Consider the following 20455-nt stretch of genomic DNA (forward strand, 5'->3'; position numbering starts at 1 on the left):
AGTAGATAAAAGGGCAGTCTACATAAGCAGACAGTTGACCAAAAACAAAAAAGAATAAGGTGAATGACCAATAAGCATATGAAAAAATATTCAATTTTCATTGTATCTCAACTGTATTCAATGCAACACCCAGCCCATACTTGGCATATGTTTTGTACATTCATTCATTTTTTTTCCATTCAGCAGAAGCACACTGAGGCAATGGGAAGACAGCCATGAACAGGGCAAAGTTTAGCATTTGTTCAGACAAGCAATAAAAATGCAAATTGAAATAATGAAATGCCACTTGCCTAACAAATTAATGGTTAAAAAGGACAATAATTTATGTTGGTAAGAGTTCAGAGGACCAGGCAGTCTAACATACACAAAGTAGCACATATTAGCATGGGTGACTTGGTGACTCAAAGCAATCCAAGTGTGCATACCCTTTGACCCAGCAAATATACTTTCGATCATTTATCCTGAGGAATAACTAGACAAGCAGCCAAGGGTATATCACAATGCAGATCATTAAGTGTTATACTTTTATATTAGGAAAACCTTGAAACAACCTAAGTGTCCAACAATAGGGAGTTTTGGGAAAATGGAGAGGATGAGGTCCAGAAAACAGGTGGGGTGTCAACAATGGAACAGCAAAGACAGAATGGTCCAGATATAAGTAAGTGGGTAAATTTGATTTTTAGGAAGATGAACAAAATTTGTTTTGTGTTCTAAGCCTCCCCGAACCCCTTGCCCCACTTACTGAAGCAAAGTGCACAGTAAAGCCAACGCACTGACACTGGGTTGTGAAGGAAAGTTTATTGCAGGGCGCTAAGCAAGAGTGGGGATGGCTAATGCTCAAAAGGTGGGAACTCCCCGATGGCTTTCAGGGAAAGGTTCTTAAAGACAGGGTGAGGGAGAGGGTTGCAGGGTGCGTGATCGGCTTGTATACATTCTTCTGATTGGTTGGTGGTGAGGTAATCGGGAATCAACATCATCGACCCTCTGATTCCGTCCTGTCTGGGGCCTTCATGATGGTGGTCAGCATGCAGTAAACATGGTCCACCTGATGGGGGTTTTGGTGTCTGCAAACAGCTCAAAGGACATGGCTCAGAAACGTATCTATAGCCCTTGAGAGGAACTAAAGGTCTTTGACTTTGTTTAATGGCTAAACTATTATTTTGTCTCACTTGACTGTTTTTCTTTGTTTCTGCATTTTCTCACTTCTAAATGTATTAAATTTACTCTTTAGAACTCAGGTTTGGCTTAGGAAGGTAAAGTCTTTCTATAAACAAGAGGCAGGCCGAGGACATGGGAGAGTCTGTCCTGGGAATTCCCCATAGGGTCCTGTTGGTTACATCTCTAGCCCCCTGAACTAGAAGGCAAGTTTGCCTTCTGAAAGTGAGGGGATGGTGAAATTGGATTGTCAGGATTGTGGACAGGGTTTGAAATAGCTATTGCATAGAATGGGAGAAAAATGTGTGGAGAAATATAAAGGATCCCCAGGGTAAAATCAGAGATCAAAAACATTTACCGGAGTTACAAAGAACATGTAAAAGAAAACAGCAACTCTGTGCTCTAAATATAAAACAGATAAACAATTCAGACCTACAGTATAGCACAAGGACCTATATCCAATATCTTGTAATAACCTACAATGAAGAAGAACCCGAGAAAGGATAGATAGTTATGTTTAACTGAAGCACTGTGCTGTATACCTGAAACTCACACAACATTGTAAATCAACTTCAATTAAAAAAAATAGAATATAGCAAATTTGATGCAAATGAATGCAAAATAAAAATTCATCCTATTCAAAGAAAAGGTCTAGTAGGAGCAGGTCTATTCACGAATCCAGCTCATTCAGCACAATACCCAGTACAGCTCAAGGGGTTCCGGGGTTTCCATGAGAACTCCCCATTTCATAACCAAGATTTACAGATATGAATCTCAAACCAGATTGGAGGGGTGGGGACATAAAACAGAAATTCCCTGGTGGCTCAGTGGTAAAGAATCCGCCTGCCAATGCAGGAGACATAGATTTGATCCCTGAGTCGGAAAGATCCCCTGGAGAAGGAAATGGCAACCCACTCCAGTATTCTTGCTTGGAAATTCTCCTGGACAGAGGAGCCTGGAGGGCCACAGCCTGTGGGGTCACAAAAGAGTTGGACACGACTTAGCAACTAAACAACAATCCATCCATAATAGGAAAAAAAAAATGTGAAGTTAAAACTTAACAAGAAAACTGCAAATCTCTAAGAAACCTACCAGTTTGCTGGTAGGAAGGACCATGCAAAGAAGAATTCTTCCAAAATGAGGATAGACATTTAGTGTAATTCAAATAAAAATCTGAACCAGAAGTTTTTTAACTTTTCAAAAGGATTAAAAAAATCGTCTGATAAAATAAAGAATAATCTAGAAATTTTTAGAAAAATAAAGAGGACCTATTAAGATAGTACATTGTTTTAAAGACAGAGTAATTAAACTTATGAGGTATTAGTAAAGGATGCAATGAAATAGTTCAGAAGTATGGTCTAGAATATTCTTAATTTAACTCATGATTTATCTCATACTTACCACCCACCCACCTCTTACCCCTGGTCAGGCAGAGATCAATTTTTAAGAAATGTGTTGAGACATACGTGTACTTGTTCTTTGGGAGGGAGTGATGCGGCCGGAGAGGAAGGTCCTTAGTGTTCACCCAAACGAAGGAATTAATGGCCATCCCTGGTTGGCAGGCCCAGCATTAGGTACAGGAGACACTAACAGAAAAGATGCCAACTTCCTGTGAGAAGTGGTAGCACAAGTTCTAGAGTTTGAATCCTTATTCATTTACCATTTGTTCAACAAATAATTGTTGAACTATTCTAAGAGCTAGAATAATACAGTAGGGACTGGCGAGGAAAGGTCCCTGCTCTGCTCTGGTGGGATTTCCCTGCTGTTGAGGGGTGACAGCTGAGAAGTGTGTAAACACACGCAGTGGAAGGTGTGCACAGTTACCAGTGCCCAAGAAAAGATTCAGCAGGAGAGTCATGGATGCAGCTGGGAGGAGGACATGTCCTGGATGGTCCTGACTTTTCTGACCGACTGTGCTTTCCACTGAAACCCAAAGGACAAGAAGAAAAACGTCAGGCAAAGATCTAAAGGAAGGGCTTTCCAGGAAAATACATGCAAGGCCTTAAGGTGGAAATGACCTTGACAAGTTCAAGGAACCGCCTAAAGATGTAGAGTGGCTGGGGCAACATAGCCATGGAGAGAGAGATGAGGAGCCAGAGCAAGCCAGCCATGTGGGCCGTGCAGAGAACATCGGCTTCTGTTCTGTGTGAGACGGGAGGAACCTGGAAAGATTTCAGCAGGAGGATCCTATATTTATGAAGATCGCCTTGGTTGCCAGGTGCACCTCCTTTCCAAGTGAATGTGGAAGGTGGTTTCCTGTGTCACTAGGCTATTTCAGAGCCAAGCACGTGCCCTCGCAGAACCCTGTTTACCGACAGCCATGGGGAAGTGTTTCCAGTGAGTATCAGGAACTGATTTTCTGAACAGCCAGAGTGCAAAAAGCAAAAGAGATCGACGACCATGAGTACCATGGTCAGGGAGGGAGTCCTGCCTGCTGAAGACTTGCCCGGGCAGGTTTGGTCACAGGCAGTGGCCCCAGCGTTCCCTTCCTCTCTCATCGTTACCAGGTCCTGGAGCAGCCACGCTCAGGTGCCTACATCAGACTACGGGGACTCCACCCAGGAAGGGAGAGAAAATGACCTCAGAGAGACATACAGACCAGTGGGTTTAACTCCATAACTAAACTAAATGTGCAAATAGCAGACTTTTAAAATTCATTTCAATCATCACCATCAAAAATAATCTTATTTTTTTAACGTATAACTTTGATCATCAAAATCTAGATGATTTCAGAACCCAAACATCCCCAGAGGTCCATTCTCTAATCTCTGTTACATTTCATGTCGCAGTTTATTACACATGCTAATTTATTAGGTCCATGCTCCAATTTCTTTCCACAATTCTGTGCCACCTTCTTACATCAAGTCACTCTCTGGGGACATGAGTCTGTTCATGGAGAATGTATTTTGACGGGTGGTAGAGACATCGCTGGAGCGCCTTATGTTTCATGAGAACTGAAACATATTTGCACTGAATTTTTCTAACAGATTTCTGTCATCTATTTAGGATGACATATGGAGTTTCTTTTCTTACCTTTGAGGAAGAAAAAAATACATGAAATCAGGGCATTTGGACAAATTTCCTTGCTTGCTCTGGTGGTTTGATAGGAGCATTTCATAGAGCCAAGGCAGCACCTGTGATGTGGGACAGAACAGTAATGAGCAGGCTGGGAAGTCTGGATCACATTTGCAGCAGGTTTCCTCAGACACCACATTCTCATTCACTCTGGTTGCCCTGGTGGCTCCACCTCAGGTAGGCTCAGCAAGGCTCAGAACAGGAGCTGGTCCCTCGGGAGATCTCAGGTTTTGGTGTGTGGCTTGCTCATTGGTGTACAGATCAACATGGGCTTCCCTTGTGGCTCAGCTGGTAAAGAATCTGCCTGCAGTGTGGGAGACCTGGGTCTGATCCCTGGATTGGGAAGATCCCTGGAGAAGGGAAAGGGTACCCACTCCAGTATTCTGGCCTGGAGAAATTCCACGGACTGTATAGTCCATGGGGTCGCAAAGAGTCAGACACCACTGAGCGACTTTCACTTTCACTTTTTTCCTGATGGTGCTAGTGGTAAAGAACCTGTCTGCCAATGCAGGAGACATAAGAGACTCAGGTTCGATCCCTGGGTCAGGAAGATCCCCTGGAGGAAGGCATGACAACCCACTCCAGTATTCTTGCCTGGAGAATCCCATGGATGGAGGAGCCTGGTGGGCTACAATAGGGTCGCAAAGAGTTGGACAAGACTGAAGCAACTTAGCACACAGCACATACAAATCGACAAGCTCATTCTGATTGGTGTCACTTGGTGGAGGCTACAGGCCCTTTTCTCTGTTGTTCATGGATTTGATTATTCAGTTAGATTCTGTTCTTCCATCACTTTCTGCAGTATGTTACGTCCCGGGAATTGTGCTGGTGGAGGAGGTGGTGTGGCTGGTGGGAAGGAGCGTGGGCTTCAGAGACCAGAGTCTCTGGGCTCCAGTCCCAGCCATGCGTCTTCTTCCCTGAGCCACGGTTTCTTCCTCTCTTGAGATGGGATGAAAACAGTCTCCATGTAAGGTTGTTGTGAGGGTTACATGAAACCTTGAACAATCTGTGCCGGTCAGACAACCAGTGCCGGTCAGACCCAGCACAGCGGGGACATACATTAATGCTGAGCTGGAAGGAAGGAAGAAATCCTTCCTTCCTTCTCGCTTCGCCTCAAAGGGCTTTCTCAGGAGCAAGATATCCCAGGAGAGAAGTTGAGGTCCTGTATGCATTTTACGCAACTTGAACACTGAAGACTTTTCTCCTCTGCCTGTAATTCCTTCATGGGAGCCAACATGTCTTTAGAAGGTTCTGTTAAAGTTTTTTCTGTTACTTGGGATGTCCACAGTCCCCTGCTCGCCCCTTAAAGAACATCCATTTGTCACAGGGCTGAAAGGAAAACTGGAGAGCCCCGCCTGTGTACCCTGTTCTTGTTTTTAAATAAAGCCAACTACGAAGATTGTTCCCCTACCCCAAAACCTGCACAGAAGCCTTGACATCAGAATTACTGGATTCAGGGACTTCCCTGGTGGTCCAGTGGTTAAGACTCTACACTTCCAATGTAGGGGCTGTGGGTCTGATCCGTGGCCAGGGAACCAGGATCCCGCATGCCCTACAGGCAGAGAGAAAAATAGCTAGATTCAAAATATAGACTGAATCAGTGATTTGGGGGTTATTCCAGTTTGACATTTGGCAATCACTCTGTCTCCTGGACTGTGAGAAAGGAGCTTTGGAATCTTATGTTTTTTTCCTTATTTCAAAAATCTAATGAGATTTTCTCTCCCTCGATGTTTAAATCTCCTTGAATGGCATGAGTTTTTTCCAGATCCCTCAGCTGGAACGCACAGCAGCATCTTGCCCTCTCCCTGTTCGCTCCATGGCCACAGCATTCTTCCCGTTCTCCTGCCAGAACAGTGTACCTTTCATCCATTTGTCCCCACTGCAGCTGCCCCACCTCAGCCCTTGCGACCTGGGAGTCAAGCTGCACCAATCATGACCTACACTCATCTCTGCCTCTGATTCTCCCAGGCCCTAAGTCTGTCCTTCCTTTAGCAGTCAGAATTTCCTTCCTAAAGCCTCAGCCTCTCAAGCTGGCATGTTAAGAACCTAGGCTTTGAAATGGGGCAGACCTGGGTGTGGGTCTTGGCTCCTTCAGGGCAAACCACATCACCTCTCTAAGCACAGTTCCTTACCTGTAAGATAGAGTAGTCATAATTCCTACATTATAGGGAGGTTCCTAGATTAAATGAGGCTCTCAGATCCTGGCACGCAGTAAGCACTGAGTAAATGACAGCTCTTCGTTCTTCAGTTCTGATGCAAAGAGCTGACTCATTGGAAAAGGCCCTGATGCTGGGAAAGATAGAAGGCAGGAGGAGAAGGGGATGACAGAGGACAAGATGGTTGGATGGCATCACCGACTCAACGGATGAGTTTGAGTAAACTCCAGGAGACGGTGAAGGACAGGGAAGCCTGGCATGCTGCAGTCCATGGGGTCACCGAGTCGGACACGACTGAGCAACTAAACAACAAAAAATGCCAGCTCTGGATAACAGCAGTGGAAACCTGAGATAGCGCCGAATCACCAGCTGTTCAAGATGCAGACCCCTGAGCCTGGCCTTCAGGGTGCTGTGGGACCCAGGCCGCCCTCTCTTTTCCCATCTGTCATCCTCTGCACACCCTGGACTACAGTGCCATTCCCCGTGCGCGTCATGCCGCCTCATCTCCAAGGCCGATGTCTTTACTCCCTTCAGCCGGAAGTATCCTGCTCATCCTTCTTGTGCTTCCAGACACACTCCAAAGTCACATGCTAACGGAACCTGCTTGTCTCTCTACAGGTCTCAGCCTGTAGCTCCCAGGGTAGAGTAGGACTTATCTCCTGCTGTTTGCTGGGGGTCTTCCTACCCTTATCCTGTCTCTGCCCTCTGAGGACAGGGGCCATGCTTACTCACTCTGCATCCCCTGCTGGGCCCAGGGCAGTGCCTGGCAGAAAGCAGATGCCTCCTGAAGGCTGGAATTAAATTAGTGATGATAGGAAACAGCAGATGATGTTTGAGTGCCTGGCTTGTTCAGTTGCCTAGCTAGGCAATGACGTGCCTGTTTTTTCTTGCCTGTCAGCATACATGGTTCAGTGTGCTCACTACCAGGAAATAAAGGGTCCTATGCACATGTGTGTGTCAGTGGCAGGTTGCCTCCTGTTGCTTCTTAGGACAGACTGTTCTGTATTCTGATATTACGTCTTCCACTTTGGGGTGTTAAGGTATCTCTTCTTTATGAAATTATGATGAGGGCAGACAATAGTACAGCATGCTGTTGCTGCTGCTAAGTCACTTCATGGTAGCTTTTTAAAGAAATATTCTTACTTAGCAAGAGAAAAAAATTGGGAAACAGCAGCAAAGTGTAACTTTTTTTTGGTTAAAAAACAGTTTTAAAAAGCATTTTTTCGAAACACCAAGTAAAGGTTTCTGTGGTGGTCCAGTGGTTAAGAATCTGCTGCTAATGCAGGAGGCACTGGTTTGATGCCTGGTTGGGAAGATCCCACGTGCTGCAGGGCAACTAAGCCTGTGTGCCACAACCACTGAGCCTGTGCTCTCGAGCCTGGGAGCCACAGCAAGAGAAGCCAGCACAACGGGAAGCCAGCACACTGCAACCAGAGAGCAGCCCCCACTGGTCGCAACTGGAGAAAGCCCGCGCACCAGCGAAGACCCAGCACAGCTAAAACACACAAATAAAGCATGTTTAAAAGTACTGAAAAAAAGAAAACAAGTAATCAAGGAAAGTTGTTTCAAGAACACAGTACATAATAAAAGGTGTCTAAGCCACTTGCCTTTACTGGTAACGTGCCCACCTTGAGCCAGCAGGGCAGGTGGGAGAGGTTTGAGTAGACGTGGACAGCTCTGTGTTCTGACTGATTCCATCTTCTCAAAAACCCCTTGAGCTGGATGGTGTTATCTCCATTTCACAGCTGAGCCTCAGCAAGATTATATCCCCAAAGTCATACAGTGTAACCTGAATTTCCTAAGCCTCATGGTCTGGTGTGTGCACAGTGAGGAGGTCACCTTAGGATCCATCTCCACTAGGAAACCACAAGACCAGCGCACCCACTCATTCCCACTATCTCTCTCCATTATGTGGGGGAATCTAGGGCGAGGGTCTCCCAAGTGTTCATGATCCTCCTCTAGGGGCCCACCTGCTCAGGGCCTTCACCAGGCTGTTGCTGCCCACATCCACCCCAGGAACCGGCCCTGCTAGACACCTCCACAGAGGCTCCAGATCAGCAGGACCAGGGCCAGCGGATGACTTCTGTGGGCCTGAGCACTTCTGCGTTTGTGAACACTTTCCTCCACAAAAAAACATTGAAAACCATATTTTACAACTATGTTGGTATAAAGATCAATACTATGTATTATGTATGCTGGCCTGGATGAATCACAAGCTGGAATCAGTATTGCCAGGAGAAATATTAATGACCTCAGATATGTAGATGACACCACCCTTATGGCAGAAAGCAAAGAGGAATTAAAGAGCCTCTTGATGAAGGTGAAAGAAGAGAGTGAAAAAGCTGACTTAAAACTCAACATTCAAAAAATGAAGATCATGGCATCCAGTCCCATCACTTCATGGAAAATAGATGGGAAAACAATGGAAACAGTGTCAGACTTTATTTTCTGGGGCTCCAAAATCACTGCAGATGGTGATTGCAGCCATGAAATTAAAAGACGCTTGCTCCTCAGAAGAAAAGCTCAGAAGAAAAGGAAAGTTATGACAAACCTAGATAGCATATTAAAAAGCAGAGACATTGCTTTGCCAACAAAGGTCCATCTAGTCAAAGCTATAGTTTTTCCAGTAGTCATGTACAGATGTGAGAGCTGGACAATAAAAAACACTTAGCATTGAAGAGTTGATGCCTTTGAACTGTGGTGTTGGAGAAAACTCTTGAGAGTCCCTTGGGCAGCAAGGAGATCAAACGAGTCAATCCTAAAAGAAATCAACCCTGAATATTCCTTGGAAGGACTGATGATGAAGCTGACGCTCCAATACTTTGGCCACCTGATGCAAAGAACTGACTTCACTGGAAAAGACCCTGATGCTGGGCAAGATTGAAGGCAGGAAGAGAAGGGGACTACAGAGGATGAGATGGTTGGATGGCATCACCGACTCAATGGATATGAGTTTGGGCAAAGTCCGGGAGATGTGAAGGGCAGGGAAGCCTGGCATGCTGCAGTCACCATGAGGTCACAAAGAATCAGACATGACTGAGCAACTGAACAACAACAAAATGTATTTAAGACACGTGCCGAGACCTAAGAACTCATTTTTCCTTCCGATTTTCAAAGAAGTTAAGACATTTTCATGGGCCCCCTAAAAGAATGATGGGCCCTAGGTGCCATACCTGCTGAGCCCAATGGGTAAAGGAGGCCCGTTGCAAGAGCTTGTTGATGTGTCATGGATCCATGGACATCAAAGCATTTTGCCCGCTTCTAAATCCCTGCCTCTTGAGAAACCTATATGCAGGTCAGGAAGCAACAGTTAGAACTGGACATGGAAAAACAGACTGGTTCCAAATAGGAAAAGGATTACGTCAAGGCTATATATTGTCACTGTGCTTATTTGACTTATATGCAGAGTACATCGTGAGAAACGCTGGACTGGAAGAAACAGAAGCTGGAATCAAGATTGCTGGTAGAAATATCAATAACCTCAGATATGCAGAAGACACCACCCTTATGGCAGAAAGTGAAGAGGAACTCAAAAGCCTCTTGATGAAAGTGAAAGAGGAGAGTGAAAAAGTTGGCTTAAAGCTCAACATTCAGAAAACTAAGATCATGGCATCTGGTCCCATCACTTCATGGGAAATAGATGGGGAACAGTGGAAACAGTGTCAGACTTTATTTTTCTGGGCTCCAAAATCACTGCAGATGGTGATTGCAGCCATGAAATTAAAAGACGCTTACTCCTTGGAAGGAAAGTTATGACCAACCTAGATAGCATATTCAAAAGCAGAGACATTACTTTGCCAACAAAGGTTCGTCTAGTCAAGGCTATGGTTTTTCCAGTGGTCATGTATGGATATGAGAGTAGGACTGTGAAGAAGGCTGAGCGCTGAAGAATTGATGCTTTTGAACTGTGGTGTTGGAGAAGACTCTTGAGAGTCCCTTGGACTGCAAGGAGATCCAACCAGTCCATTCTAAAGGACATCAGTCCTGGGTGTTCTTTGGAAGGAATGATGCTAAAGCTGAAACTCTAGTACTTTGGCCACCTCGTGCAAAGAGTTGACTCATTGGAAAAGACTCTGATGCTGGGAGGGATTGGGGGCAGGAGGAAAATTGGACGACAGAGGATGAGATGGCTGGATGGCATCATCGACTCGATGGACATGAGTTTGAGTGAACTCCGGGAGTTGGTGATGGACAGGGAGGCCTGGTGTGCTGCAATTCATGGGGTTGCAAAGAGTCGGACATGACTGAGCGACTGAACTGAACTGAACTGAAATCTCACAAAAACCCTAATATCAATGCCCCTTCAGCTTCTACATGTTTAGGGCTTATTATAGGTGTTGGAACCATCCCTGAGGTGGAACTAGGAAATTCCCTCTTCTGCCCCAGAAATCTGAACATATCATTTAATCCTCAAAGCTTTTTTTCCCCACATTGTATTAAGCTGTTATGTCAAGGCTTATGTCAGGTCACATGAATAGATGGCCTGGGTCTTTGTCACAATCCCAGTTCACCACACAGCCAGACACTGGATCTGATTTGGCGCAGCTGAGACTGGCAGACACATGTGCATGCACACACCCAAGGGTGGAGCTGGTCCTGGGATCAGCCCTCCGACATTCCACCCTATTCTCTTCCTATTAAGCCAGGCACCTAAGGAGCCTGCCCACATGTTCACAAGCTTGAGCCACTCTGGCAAGGAGCATGCATGCTTATTCCAGCTTGGAATGAGTTTGTAGTTCTTTGTCCAACACAAAGCTTTGAGATGAATGATGACACTGGAACATTCTTAGGAGAATTTGCAAGGGTTGCAAATAAGCAGGGATATCTAGTGTTTAGGATGGAGATATTTTCTTCTTTTGAATTCTAAAGACTCAGAATCTCCGCCTGGTGACACTTTACATGCTGCGAGTCTTTGGAAAACAGTTTATAAGGAAGAGTAAAAGGAGGGAGAATTTGTTCCTAAAAACATGTTTTTATAGGAAGAAAAAGGGCATGAGCTTCAGCATCAGTCCTTCCAGTGAATATTCAGGGTTGATTTCCTTTAGGATTGAGTGGTTTGCTCCCCTTGCACTCCAAGAGTCTTCTCTGACAAAAGATAGTCCACTGGAGAAGCGGAATGGCGAACTACTTCTATATTCTTGCCTTGAGGACCCCATGAACAGTATGGAAAGGCAAAAATAAGTTTGTGGGTAGTGAGACAAAAAGTAAAGGCAGAGTCTGCTCTGCACTGTGGTCCTCAGAGAGAAGAGAAAAGATCCAGGTGGGATTTATAACTGAATCCTGACATGGTCTTCTTCCTCCAGTCCATTGACATGGCCATTGGGTCAGGCTCCCGCCTCAGAGTGGTACATCACCTCCTTAAAGGTCTGAACTGGTCCTGTTGTTGGTTACGGTCAAGCAGGAAAGCTGCCTCTTTGTTGAGATGGACACTTGTTTCATTGTCTCACTGGTGAGTGATGGAGGAAACAGGGGAGGTTTCTCATCACCTTCTGTACCCCAAGCATGGTCTATTTGTTACAGTCTGGTGATTGTGAAGTTGATATTATGGATTCAGTGTCCCACAAAGGGCTGTGACACAAACCAGACCCTAGAGGTGGACAGCCAGGCTCTCAGTGGTGACCACATGTGGTCAAGAGACTGGGGTGTGTCGGTGCATCACAAGAAATACATATCTTCCAGGTCAACACCTGAAAGCCCCTGTTCCACCCTGGAAAAGCAGTATCGGCTACCCTGAGCATTTTGAAAAGGAATTGTGCATCTACCTGGCACTTAGTCAATTTGTTGTTTGTGTTTCTTTGATTGCTAGAAGGTTAAATTTGGTTACTACTTCCGCGCACTGGCCGTTTTCATTCTGTCATCTGTGGGGCCCTTGGCCGTGAGTGTCTTTGCGTCCAGCCTTCCTGTTCTGCAGTGGCCCCTGTTCTGTCAGCTGATTTTCTCCACACTTTCACCTCTCCCTTATCTGATACCATGGACCTGTCACATTTGATCCATCTTACAATGAAAGTGCGGAGTAATGTCAGATGCCATCGTAGAAAGCCCTCTCTGGCTCTGGGATCATGCTTTGTTTGTGCCATTCAGCTCGTGTCTCTGGGGCTGTAAGCAATAAAGCAGGAAGGCTGCTTTAGATTTTCATTTCTCCCCCATACAGGGCTCCCTGCCAGCACCTCTGAATCCTCACCAGCTTTTTCATCTGAACAAAACCCTGTCCGGCGCTAAATATAGCTTTATTTCACACAATTGTAGACGGTGCTTTTCGACTTTTAAATCTAGACTGGGCAGGGAACAGGACATTTACATAACAAGACAGTGTGAGCCTTGTGACAAATCTAATCTCTTCTTGGGCTAGTGAGTTAACTAAGGAATGGGGAGGTTGGGTGCCCTGCTCCTATCACACAGCTAATTAAATCCCACTTATCTTCACTCCCAGTAGTTGCCCTGTCCACTCCTGTGCTCATGTCCAAGCAAGTCAGGAACACTCCTGCAGAACAGGCAAACATCCGATTTCCTAGAGATGGGATAAATTCCCTCCAAGTGCCCATGGGTTCCAGTTTGTGTTTCCCAGTAGAGAGCTGAACTGGGACACCAACCAACCAGAGTGATCTTGTCCAGTTTCCATGTAGTTTTTTTCTTTCAGTCCCTTCCCCAGCTGGAGGCTGGTTGCCTTCTGAATGGGACCACAGACCTGGTGAGCGAAACTCTGGTGCTCTCCACAGACCAGCTGCCAGTGACTGCTCACTCTCAATTAATGACAAATGCAAATACTTTCAGGGGGTCAGGAAAGTATGTCACCATGTCAAGTCACCTGGGTGGAACTGAAGGCACGCCATGAGAGCAGGGACTTTACCCACTGTTCACTGCTTCTTCCCAGCACCTGGGGTAGAGTCAGCACATCACCAACCCCCAATAAAAGATGTAGACGAATTAGTGGCAGGGACTGCAGAGAACTGGGAGGTGCTTATCTCACAGAAAGCATTCTTGTCAGGGGAAAAAAAAAAAAAACCCACATGCCTCTAGGCACTATTTGGCTTCCAGCTGGCAACTCCTATGCTTGAATAAACAAGGCTATTTATGGATGGAAAGGAAAAATGCCTACCAAGCAACACTGATGTCCAGCTCATTACTTTGATATTGTGTATTCTGTGGGCGTCAAGATGCAGATAACTGTTTAAGCACCTCTTATGTCCTTCCCATTTAGGTGCTTGGCCCTTTAATGACCCTGGACCAATGGGAGGTGTGTGTTAATGTTCATACTTGCCCTTCTGTCATGCTACCATCTAACCTTTTTTTCTGAATCCCTTAGTTACCGTCTTTCTTCTCAAAAGATGTACAGAGGCACTTCTTCTACCAAATAAAGGGCAAACTTTGTAAATGCAAACCTTATCTATTAAGAGAAGGGTAACAAGTGTGTTTTCATATGTACAGTGTTGCCTTTTCTAAAATGGACTTCAGCAAACAATGGTGGTTACTTCATGCCAAAACATTTTGAGTCCAGGTCATCTCTAAAACATTGAGTTACAGGATTCTGGATAATAGAGTACAGCCTCTGCATGTTTTTCCTAAGGTGAAAGGTTGGCTTGGTCTCCACTACCCTTCGTCTGGCAGATATGCATTGCCTTCCCTCCCTCTCATTTTTCTGATAACTCCGACTGGTTTTTTGGTATGTGATGAAGTCCCTTGAACCAAAAGAAGCATAACTCTTGGATGAGTCAAGCAGCTATTATAGAACAGACTGACTGGAGAGCGGCCCTCTGAGCACATGTGCCTTAACCCTAGGATGACTGATAGATGCCAGGGTGAGACTCTAGTATGAGACCACGTGCCAGAGCCCAGAGCCAGCTTCTAGACTGTGAACTCAGCCAGACTTGTCACTTAGACACTTTGATTTCCTAGTGAAGTTGCAGGGCCACTGAAAACCTCCTTTAGTGAGATAAAACCTGTAGTAGAATTTACTTGGACAAAGAAGCTTTGCAAGATCAACCCAGAGCTATCATGAATATTTGGTTATATATATTAGATTATATGAATCAGATTTCTCAAGAGGCAGATCAGGTGGTCTGGTATTCCCATCTCTTTCAGAATTTTCCAGTTTATTGTGATCCACTCAAAGGCTTTGACATAGTCAATAAAGCAGAAATAGATGTTTTTCCGGAACTCTCTTGCTTTTTCCATGATCCAGTGGATGTTGGCAATTTTGTCTCTGCTTCCTCTGCCTTTTCTAAAACCAGCTTGAACATCAGGAAGTTCACGGTTCACATATTGCTGAAGCCTGGCTTGGAGAATTTTGAGCATTACTTTACTAGCGTGTGAGAGATGAGTGCAATTGTGCAGTAGTTTGAGCATTCTTTGGCATTGCCTTTCTTTGGGATTGGAATGAAAACTGACCTTTTCCAGTCCTGTGGCCACTGCTGAGTTTTCCAAATTTGCTGGCATATTGAGTGCAGCACTTTCACAGCATCATCTTTCAGGATTTGGAATAGCTCAACTGAAATTCCATCACCTCCACTAGCTTTGTTCATAGTGATGCTTTCTAAGGCCCACTTGACTTCACATTCCAGGATGTCTGGCTCTAGGTCAGTGATCACACCATCATGATTATCTGGGTCGTGAAGATCTTTTTTGTACAGTTCTTCTGTGTATTCTTGCCATCTCTTCTTAATATCTTCTGCTTCTGTTAGGTCCATACCATTTCTGTCCTTTATCGAGCCCATCTTTGCATGAAATGTTCCTTTGGTATCTCTGATTTTCTTGAAGAGATCCCTAGTCTTTCCCATTCTGTTGTTTTCCTCTATTTCTTTGCATTGATTGCTGAGGAAGGCTTTCTTATCTCTTCTTGCTATTCTTTGGAACTCTGCATTCAGATGTTTATATCTTTCCTTTTCTCCTTTGCTTTTTGCTTCTCTTCTTTTCACAGCTATTTGTAAGGCCTCCCCAGACAGCCATTTTGCTTTTTTGCATTTCTTTTCCATGGGGATGGTCTTGATCCCTGTCTCCTGTACAATGTCACGAACCTCATTCCATAGTTCATCAGGCACTCTATCTATCAGATCTAGTCCCTTAAATCTATTTCTCACTTCCACTGTATAATCATAAGGGATTTGATTTGGTCATACCTGAATGGTCTAGTGGTTTTCCTTAATTTATTCAATTTAAGTCTGAATTTGGCAATAAGGAGTTCATGGTCTGAGCCACAGTCAGCTCCTGGTCTTGTTTTTGTTGACTGTATAGAGCTTCTCCATCTTTGGCTGCAAGGAATATAATCAATCTGATTTCGGTGTTGACCATCTGGTGATGTCCATGTATAGAGTCTTCTCTTGTGTTGTTGCAAGAGGGTGTTTGTTATGACCAGTGCATTTTCTTGGCAAAACTCTTGATAAATTTGTGTGCAGGTCAGGAAGCAACAGTTAGAACTGGACATGGAACAACAGATTGGTTCCAAATAGGAAAAGGAGTTCGTCAAGGCTGTATATTGTCACCCTGTTTATTTAACTTATATGCAGAGTACATTATGAGAAACGCTGGACTGGAAGAAACACAAGCTGGAATCAAGATTGCTGGGAGAAATATCAATAACCTCAGATATGCAGATGACAGCACCCTTATGGCAGAAAGTGAAGAGGAACTAAAAAGCCTCTTGATGAAAGTGAAAGTGGAGAGTGAAAAAGTTGGCTTAAAGCTCAACATTCAGAAAACGAAGATCATGGCATCCAGTCCCATCACTTCATGGGAAATAGATGGGGAAACAGTGGAAACAGTGTCAGACTTTATTTTTCTGGGCTCCAAAATCACTACAGATGGTGACTGCAGCCATGAAATTAAAAGACGCTTACTCCTTGGAAGGAAAGTTATGACCAACCTAGATAGCATATTCAAAAGCAGAGACATTACTTTGCCAACAAAGGTTCGTCTAGTCAAGGCTATGGTTTTTCCTGTGGTCATGTATGAATGTGAGAGTTGGACTGTGAAGAAGGCTGAGCACTGAAGAATTGATGCTTTTGAACTGTGGTGTTGGAGAAGACTCTTGAGAGTCCCTTGGACTGCAAGGAGATCCAGCCTGTCCATTCTGAAGGAGACCAGCCCTGGGATTTCTTTGGAAGGACTGATGCTAAAGCTGAAACTCCAGTATTTTGGCCACCTCATGCAAAGAGTTGACTCATTGGAAAAGACTCTGATGCTGGGAGGGATTGTGGGCAGGAGGAGAAGGGGACGACAGAGGATGAGATGGCCGGATGGCATCACTGACTCGATGGACGTGAGTCTCAGTGAACTCCGGGAGTTGGTGATGGACAGGGAGGCCTGGCGTGCTGTGATTCATGGGGTCGCAAAGAGTCGGACACGACTGAGCAACTGATGTGATCTGATATGAATCAGATAGATACCTTGAGAGGTACCAAAGGCATTAAAATTCCAGGCTTTCCTGCAAATGGGCAGTGTTTGAATTTCCAGTTTGCAAACCCTGTGATGGGCTAAGTAAAATTGATTATAGATGGATACCATTACTGCCAAGCAACATTGATCTCCTTCTTATTTCTTGGTGCTAAATGTTCAGATGAACTCAAAGATGCAGATGATTCTTTGTGGCTGAAGCACGTCCACTCCATCAAAGACCTTGGCCCAGATCTGGACTGATTATAACTTTGAGTCACGAATACAAAAACTGGAAGTGAATTGTGTCGGTCAGAAATGTGTTCAACCATAAATAATGGAAAATCTGGCCCACAAGGGTTCCAACAGGCAGGGAATTATTTTTCTCATGCATTTTCAGAGGCAGGGAGAGTCGCAGCAGTACAGCTGATCCAGGGTCTATGTGGGCCAGGCTCTTTCAGTCTTTTTGATCCACCTGACTCAGCATTTTCATATCATCCTCACTCATGTTGACCTCCTAACTGCACACCTATGATCAAGGCAGGAGCAGGAGAGCATCTGCATCTGTTCACCTGATTAGGAAAACAAAAGCTTTGCTAGAAACCCCAGTGGGCTTTCCCTGCAGGCTCACTGGGCAGAACCATGTCACATGACTGCCCCTGGCTCCAGGGGAGGCTGGGAAATGGAGTGTATTTCTTGTTCAGCCTCAGTGGTGAAGGAAGGCAAGGAGGAATGGGCTTGAGGATGGATGTGAGTGAGCTAACAACACAGTGGCTACCAAGTGGCTGCAGAGAAACTCTTTCCGATCCTCTCAATGAACAGATGACAAAACTGAGTTCCAGAAATGGGAAGTAGCCTGACCAAGGTCCCATGTCTGGGTGAAATTACAGCCAGATCTAGAGCCCAGGCCTCCTCACTCACCGTCCAGAAAGCGACCCATTGGACCACATCATGAATGTAGTTTGACAGAGTCTGTGGCTGCAGGTCTGCTGAGGAAAGAATATTATCCAGAAAACGAGGTGATGAATATGAAACTATCAGCAGTGGGCAAAGGACCTAGTAACTTCCCCCTGGGCTCCTCTTCCTCTCTCCCTAAGAATCTGAAATAATTCGCTGTGAGCCACAGTAGTTCATCAGGCCTCCTCTCAGTCCCCTCAGACTGGATAGATATTTTAGAGATTCTCATTCCTTCAGCACATTGATGTTTGTGTGTGTTATGACAGAATCAGTCTCATGATGAGCACCATGATGATGTAGAATTTCCATGTCATTGTTAATGTTGTTCTTGTCTTCTGTCCCCTTCTGTTATTGGACCAAACAGAAGTATTCTGCTGTTTCTCTCTGCAACATCTCCACAGAAGTCCTGAAAGTCATCAACGCCACGGAGGAGTTGATCGCTGAGTCTGCAGGGCCCTGGGAGTTCCCGCCTGTCCCTCCTGATAGAGAGAAGGGGACATTTCCTCTTGGGACAGACCAAGCGAGACTGGATGAGCAGCTGACTTCCCTGGAGGAAAATGTAAGACAATGTGGATGTGCTCTGCTTAGGGCACACATACGTGAAGGAGGAGCTGATGATGTAACTCATCACAGAGGCCGAGGACACAAACACACCACTGCCGTAGCATGTATATTCTCAGAAGGGTCTTAGACTGGGTTCCCCAGAAGCAGACTCCAAGATGAGGATTCCTATGCAACTGATTTATTAGGGAAGTGCTCCCAGGGAAGACTTATTTATAAGAGATTAGGGAGAGGGAAGAAGTCAAGCAAAGCTATGACCTTAGAGAGTAAGCCCAAAGCTGCAGGCAACTCCCGGGAGTGTGAGTTGCATCTCAGAGTTGTCCTGACCGGAGGCAAAGAAACCAGCCCTTCCTACAGCCAGCAGGCACCTCAGTCTCTCTGCATGCAGGCAAAGTGTCTGCTTCCCTGGTGACTCGGACAGTGAAGAATCTTCCTGCAATGCGGGAGACCCAGGTTCAATCCCTGAGTAAGGAAGATCCCCTGGAGGAGGGCATGGCAACCCACTCCAGTACTCTTGCCTGGAGAATCCCATGGACAGCGGAGCCTGGCGGGCTACGGTCCAAAGGGTCCCAAAGAGTAGGACACGACTGAGTGACAAACACTTTCACTTTCAAAGTGTCTACAGTAGCTCAAAGGTAGTCTTCTGCAGAGGTTTGGGTTATTAGAACCAAAAGCACACCCCAGCTTGGGAGTGGGGAGGGCAGTGAGCAGAAATTATATAAGAGATCCGTGGGGATCCATGTGGAATGTTGCCAGTGCCACTACAGAGAGTAAGAGTGGTTGCCAACAGAGCTTGCTGCTGCTGCTGCTGCTAAGTCGCTTCAGTCGTGTCTGACTCTGTGCGACCCCATAGACGGCAGCCCACCAGGCTCCCCCGTCCCTGGGATTCTCCAGGCAAGAACACTGGAGTGGGTTGCCATTTCCTTCTCCAATGCATGAAAGTGAAAAGTGAAAGTGAAGTTGCTCAGTCATGTCCGACTCTTTGCGACCCCATGGACTGCAGCCTACCAGGCTCCTCTGTCCATGGGATTTTCCAGGCAAGAGTACTGGAGTGGTAGGTTACTGCAACTGGTCTGCCGTGCTTCACAGATAGGTCTGCTTGTAATGGATTTTTCTGTCCTTCCAACTAGTGAGGAAAGAAAGAAATAGATTCTTACATACACATATGTACAGTCACTTTTAAGACCTCACTGAAGATTCAGTGAGAATTTTCCAACAACGCATCGCAGCCAGGGATGACACAGAGAAATCTGGACGTGACCACTCAGGTCATCATTACCATCACAGTTGGCATAGTCCCACTAGCAGAGCCAGTCAGGTGATTCTATCTTTCCTCCAGCAGAATCAACCCTAATTTGGAGATGCTCTAATGAATGGCATTCTCAGAAACCAGGAAATGTTATTAGAAAGATTTTTTTTTTTTTGCCGGAAGTTGAAACAACAAATCTAAATGACTCAAAGTTAAAAAAAAACAAACAAACAGATTAGTTTTGCTTGAAAAGTGGAAGACTCTCTCCCTTTGGATTCCCATAAAACCTACACGTGTGTCTGCCTCACTTCATGTCGCTTTCGGTTCACTCATATATCTCCCATTAGATCAGCACCAATGACACTCTGCATCAGATAATCCTTTGTTGTGGGGCCTGTCCTGTACTTTGTAGGACAGGATGTTTGGCGGCATCCAATGGTCTCTGCCCATTCAATGCTGGAAGCTGCACCCTCCCAGATTTGACAGTCGAAAGTGTCTCCAGACATTGTCAAATCTTAGCGGGGGCGTGAGAGAAGACTATGGCACGATCATGCCCACGTTGGAAACCAGATATATAAATTCCCACAGAACCGGACCTGCTGCCTTTCCTATCGATAGCCCTCGCCCTTGGTCCTGAGCCTGACACAGAGGAGGTGCCCCAGAGATGTTTATCTGATGCATGGTTGCATGCGTGCGTGTGTGCTCAGTCATTTCAATCATGTCCAACTCTTGGCGCCCTATAGACTGTAGTCTGCCAGGCTCCTCTATGCATGGGATTCTCCAGGCAAGAATACTGGAGTGGGTTGCCAAGCCCTTCTCCAGGGGATCTTCCCAACCCAGGGACCAAACCTGAGGCCCTTATGTTTCCTGCATGGGCCTCTCCCATGGTCTCTACCACTAGCACCACCTGGGAAGCCCAATACATGATTACATCAGA

General features: G+C 45.5%; 1 protein-coding gene and 1 long non-coding RNA gene across 5 annotated transcripts in view; one reads left to right on the forward strand and one right to left on the reverse strand.

The window, feature by feature from the left end:
- The window catches only part of MYRIP (myosin VIIA and Rab interacting protein), a 227019-nt gene that overhangs the window by 188142 nt on the left and 18422 nt on the right, over positions 1–20455 (forward strand). For 2 of the 3 annotated variants that reach the window (XM_070776111.1, XM_070776112.1), the window contains exon 12: positions 18073–18267. The exons of the other annotated variant lie outside the window; for it this stretch is intronic. In XM_070776111.1, the coding sequence (XP_070632212.1) occupies positions 18073–18267 (195 nt within the window). The remainder of the gene's footprint in view (positions 1–18072; positions 18268–20455) is intronic. 3 annotated transcript variants of the gene reach the window in all.
- The window catches only part of LOC139178576 (uncharacterized), a 65756-nt gene that overhangs the window by 11986 nt on the left and 33315 nt on the right, over positions 1–20455 (reverse strand). The window contains exons 3-4 of one of the 2 annotated variants that reach the window (XR_011562939.1): positions 4189–4289; positions 2620–2741 (exon numbers count right to left, since the gene is read on the reverse strand). This is a non-coding gene — a long non-coding RNA (uncharacterized lncRNA). Of the gene's footprint in view, positions 1–2619; positions 2742–4188; positions 4290–20455 lie in introns of those variants that run through there. The other variant, XR_011562940.1, reaches the window with a different exon arrangement.

Source organism: Bos indicus, chromosome 22, assembly GCF_029378745.1.
Source record: "Bos indicus isolate NIAB-ARS_2022 breed Sahiwal x Tharparkar chromosome 22, NIAB-ARS_B.indTharparkar_mat_pri_1.0, whole genome shotgun sequence".
Taxonomy (NCBI): Eukaryota; Metazoa; Chordata; class Mammalia; order Artiodactyla; family Bovidae; genus Bos; species Bos indicus.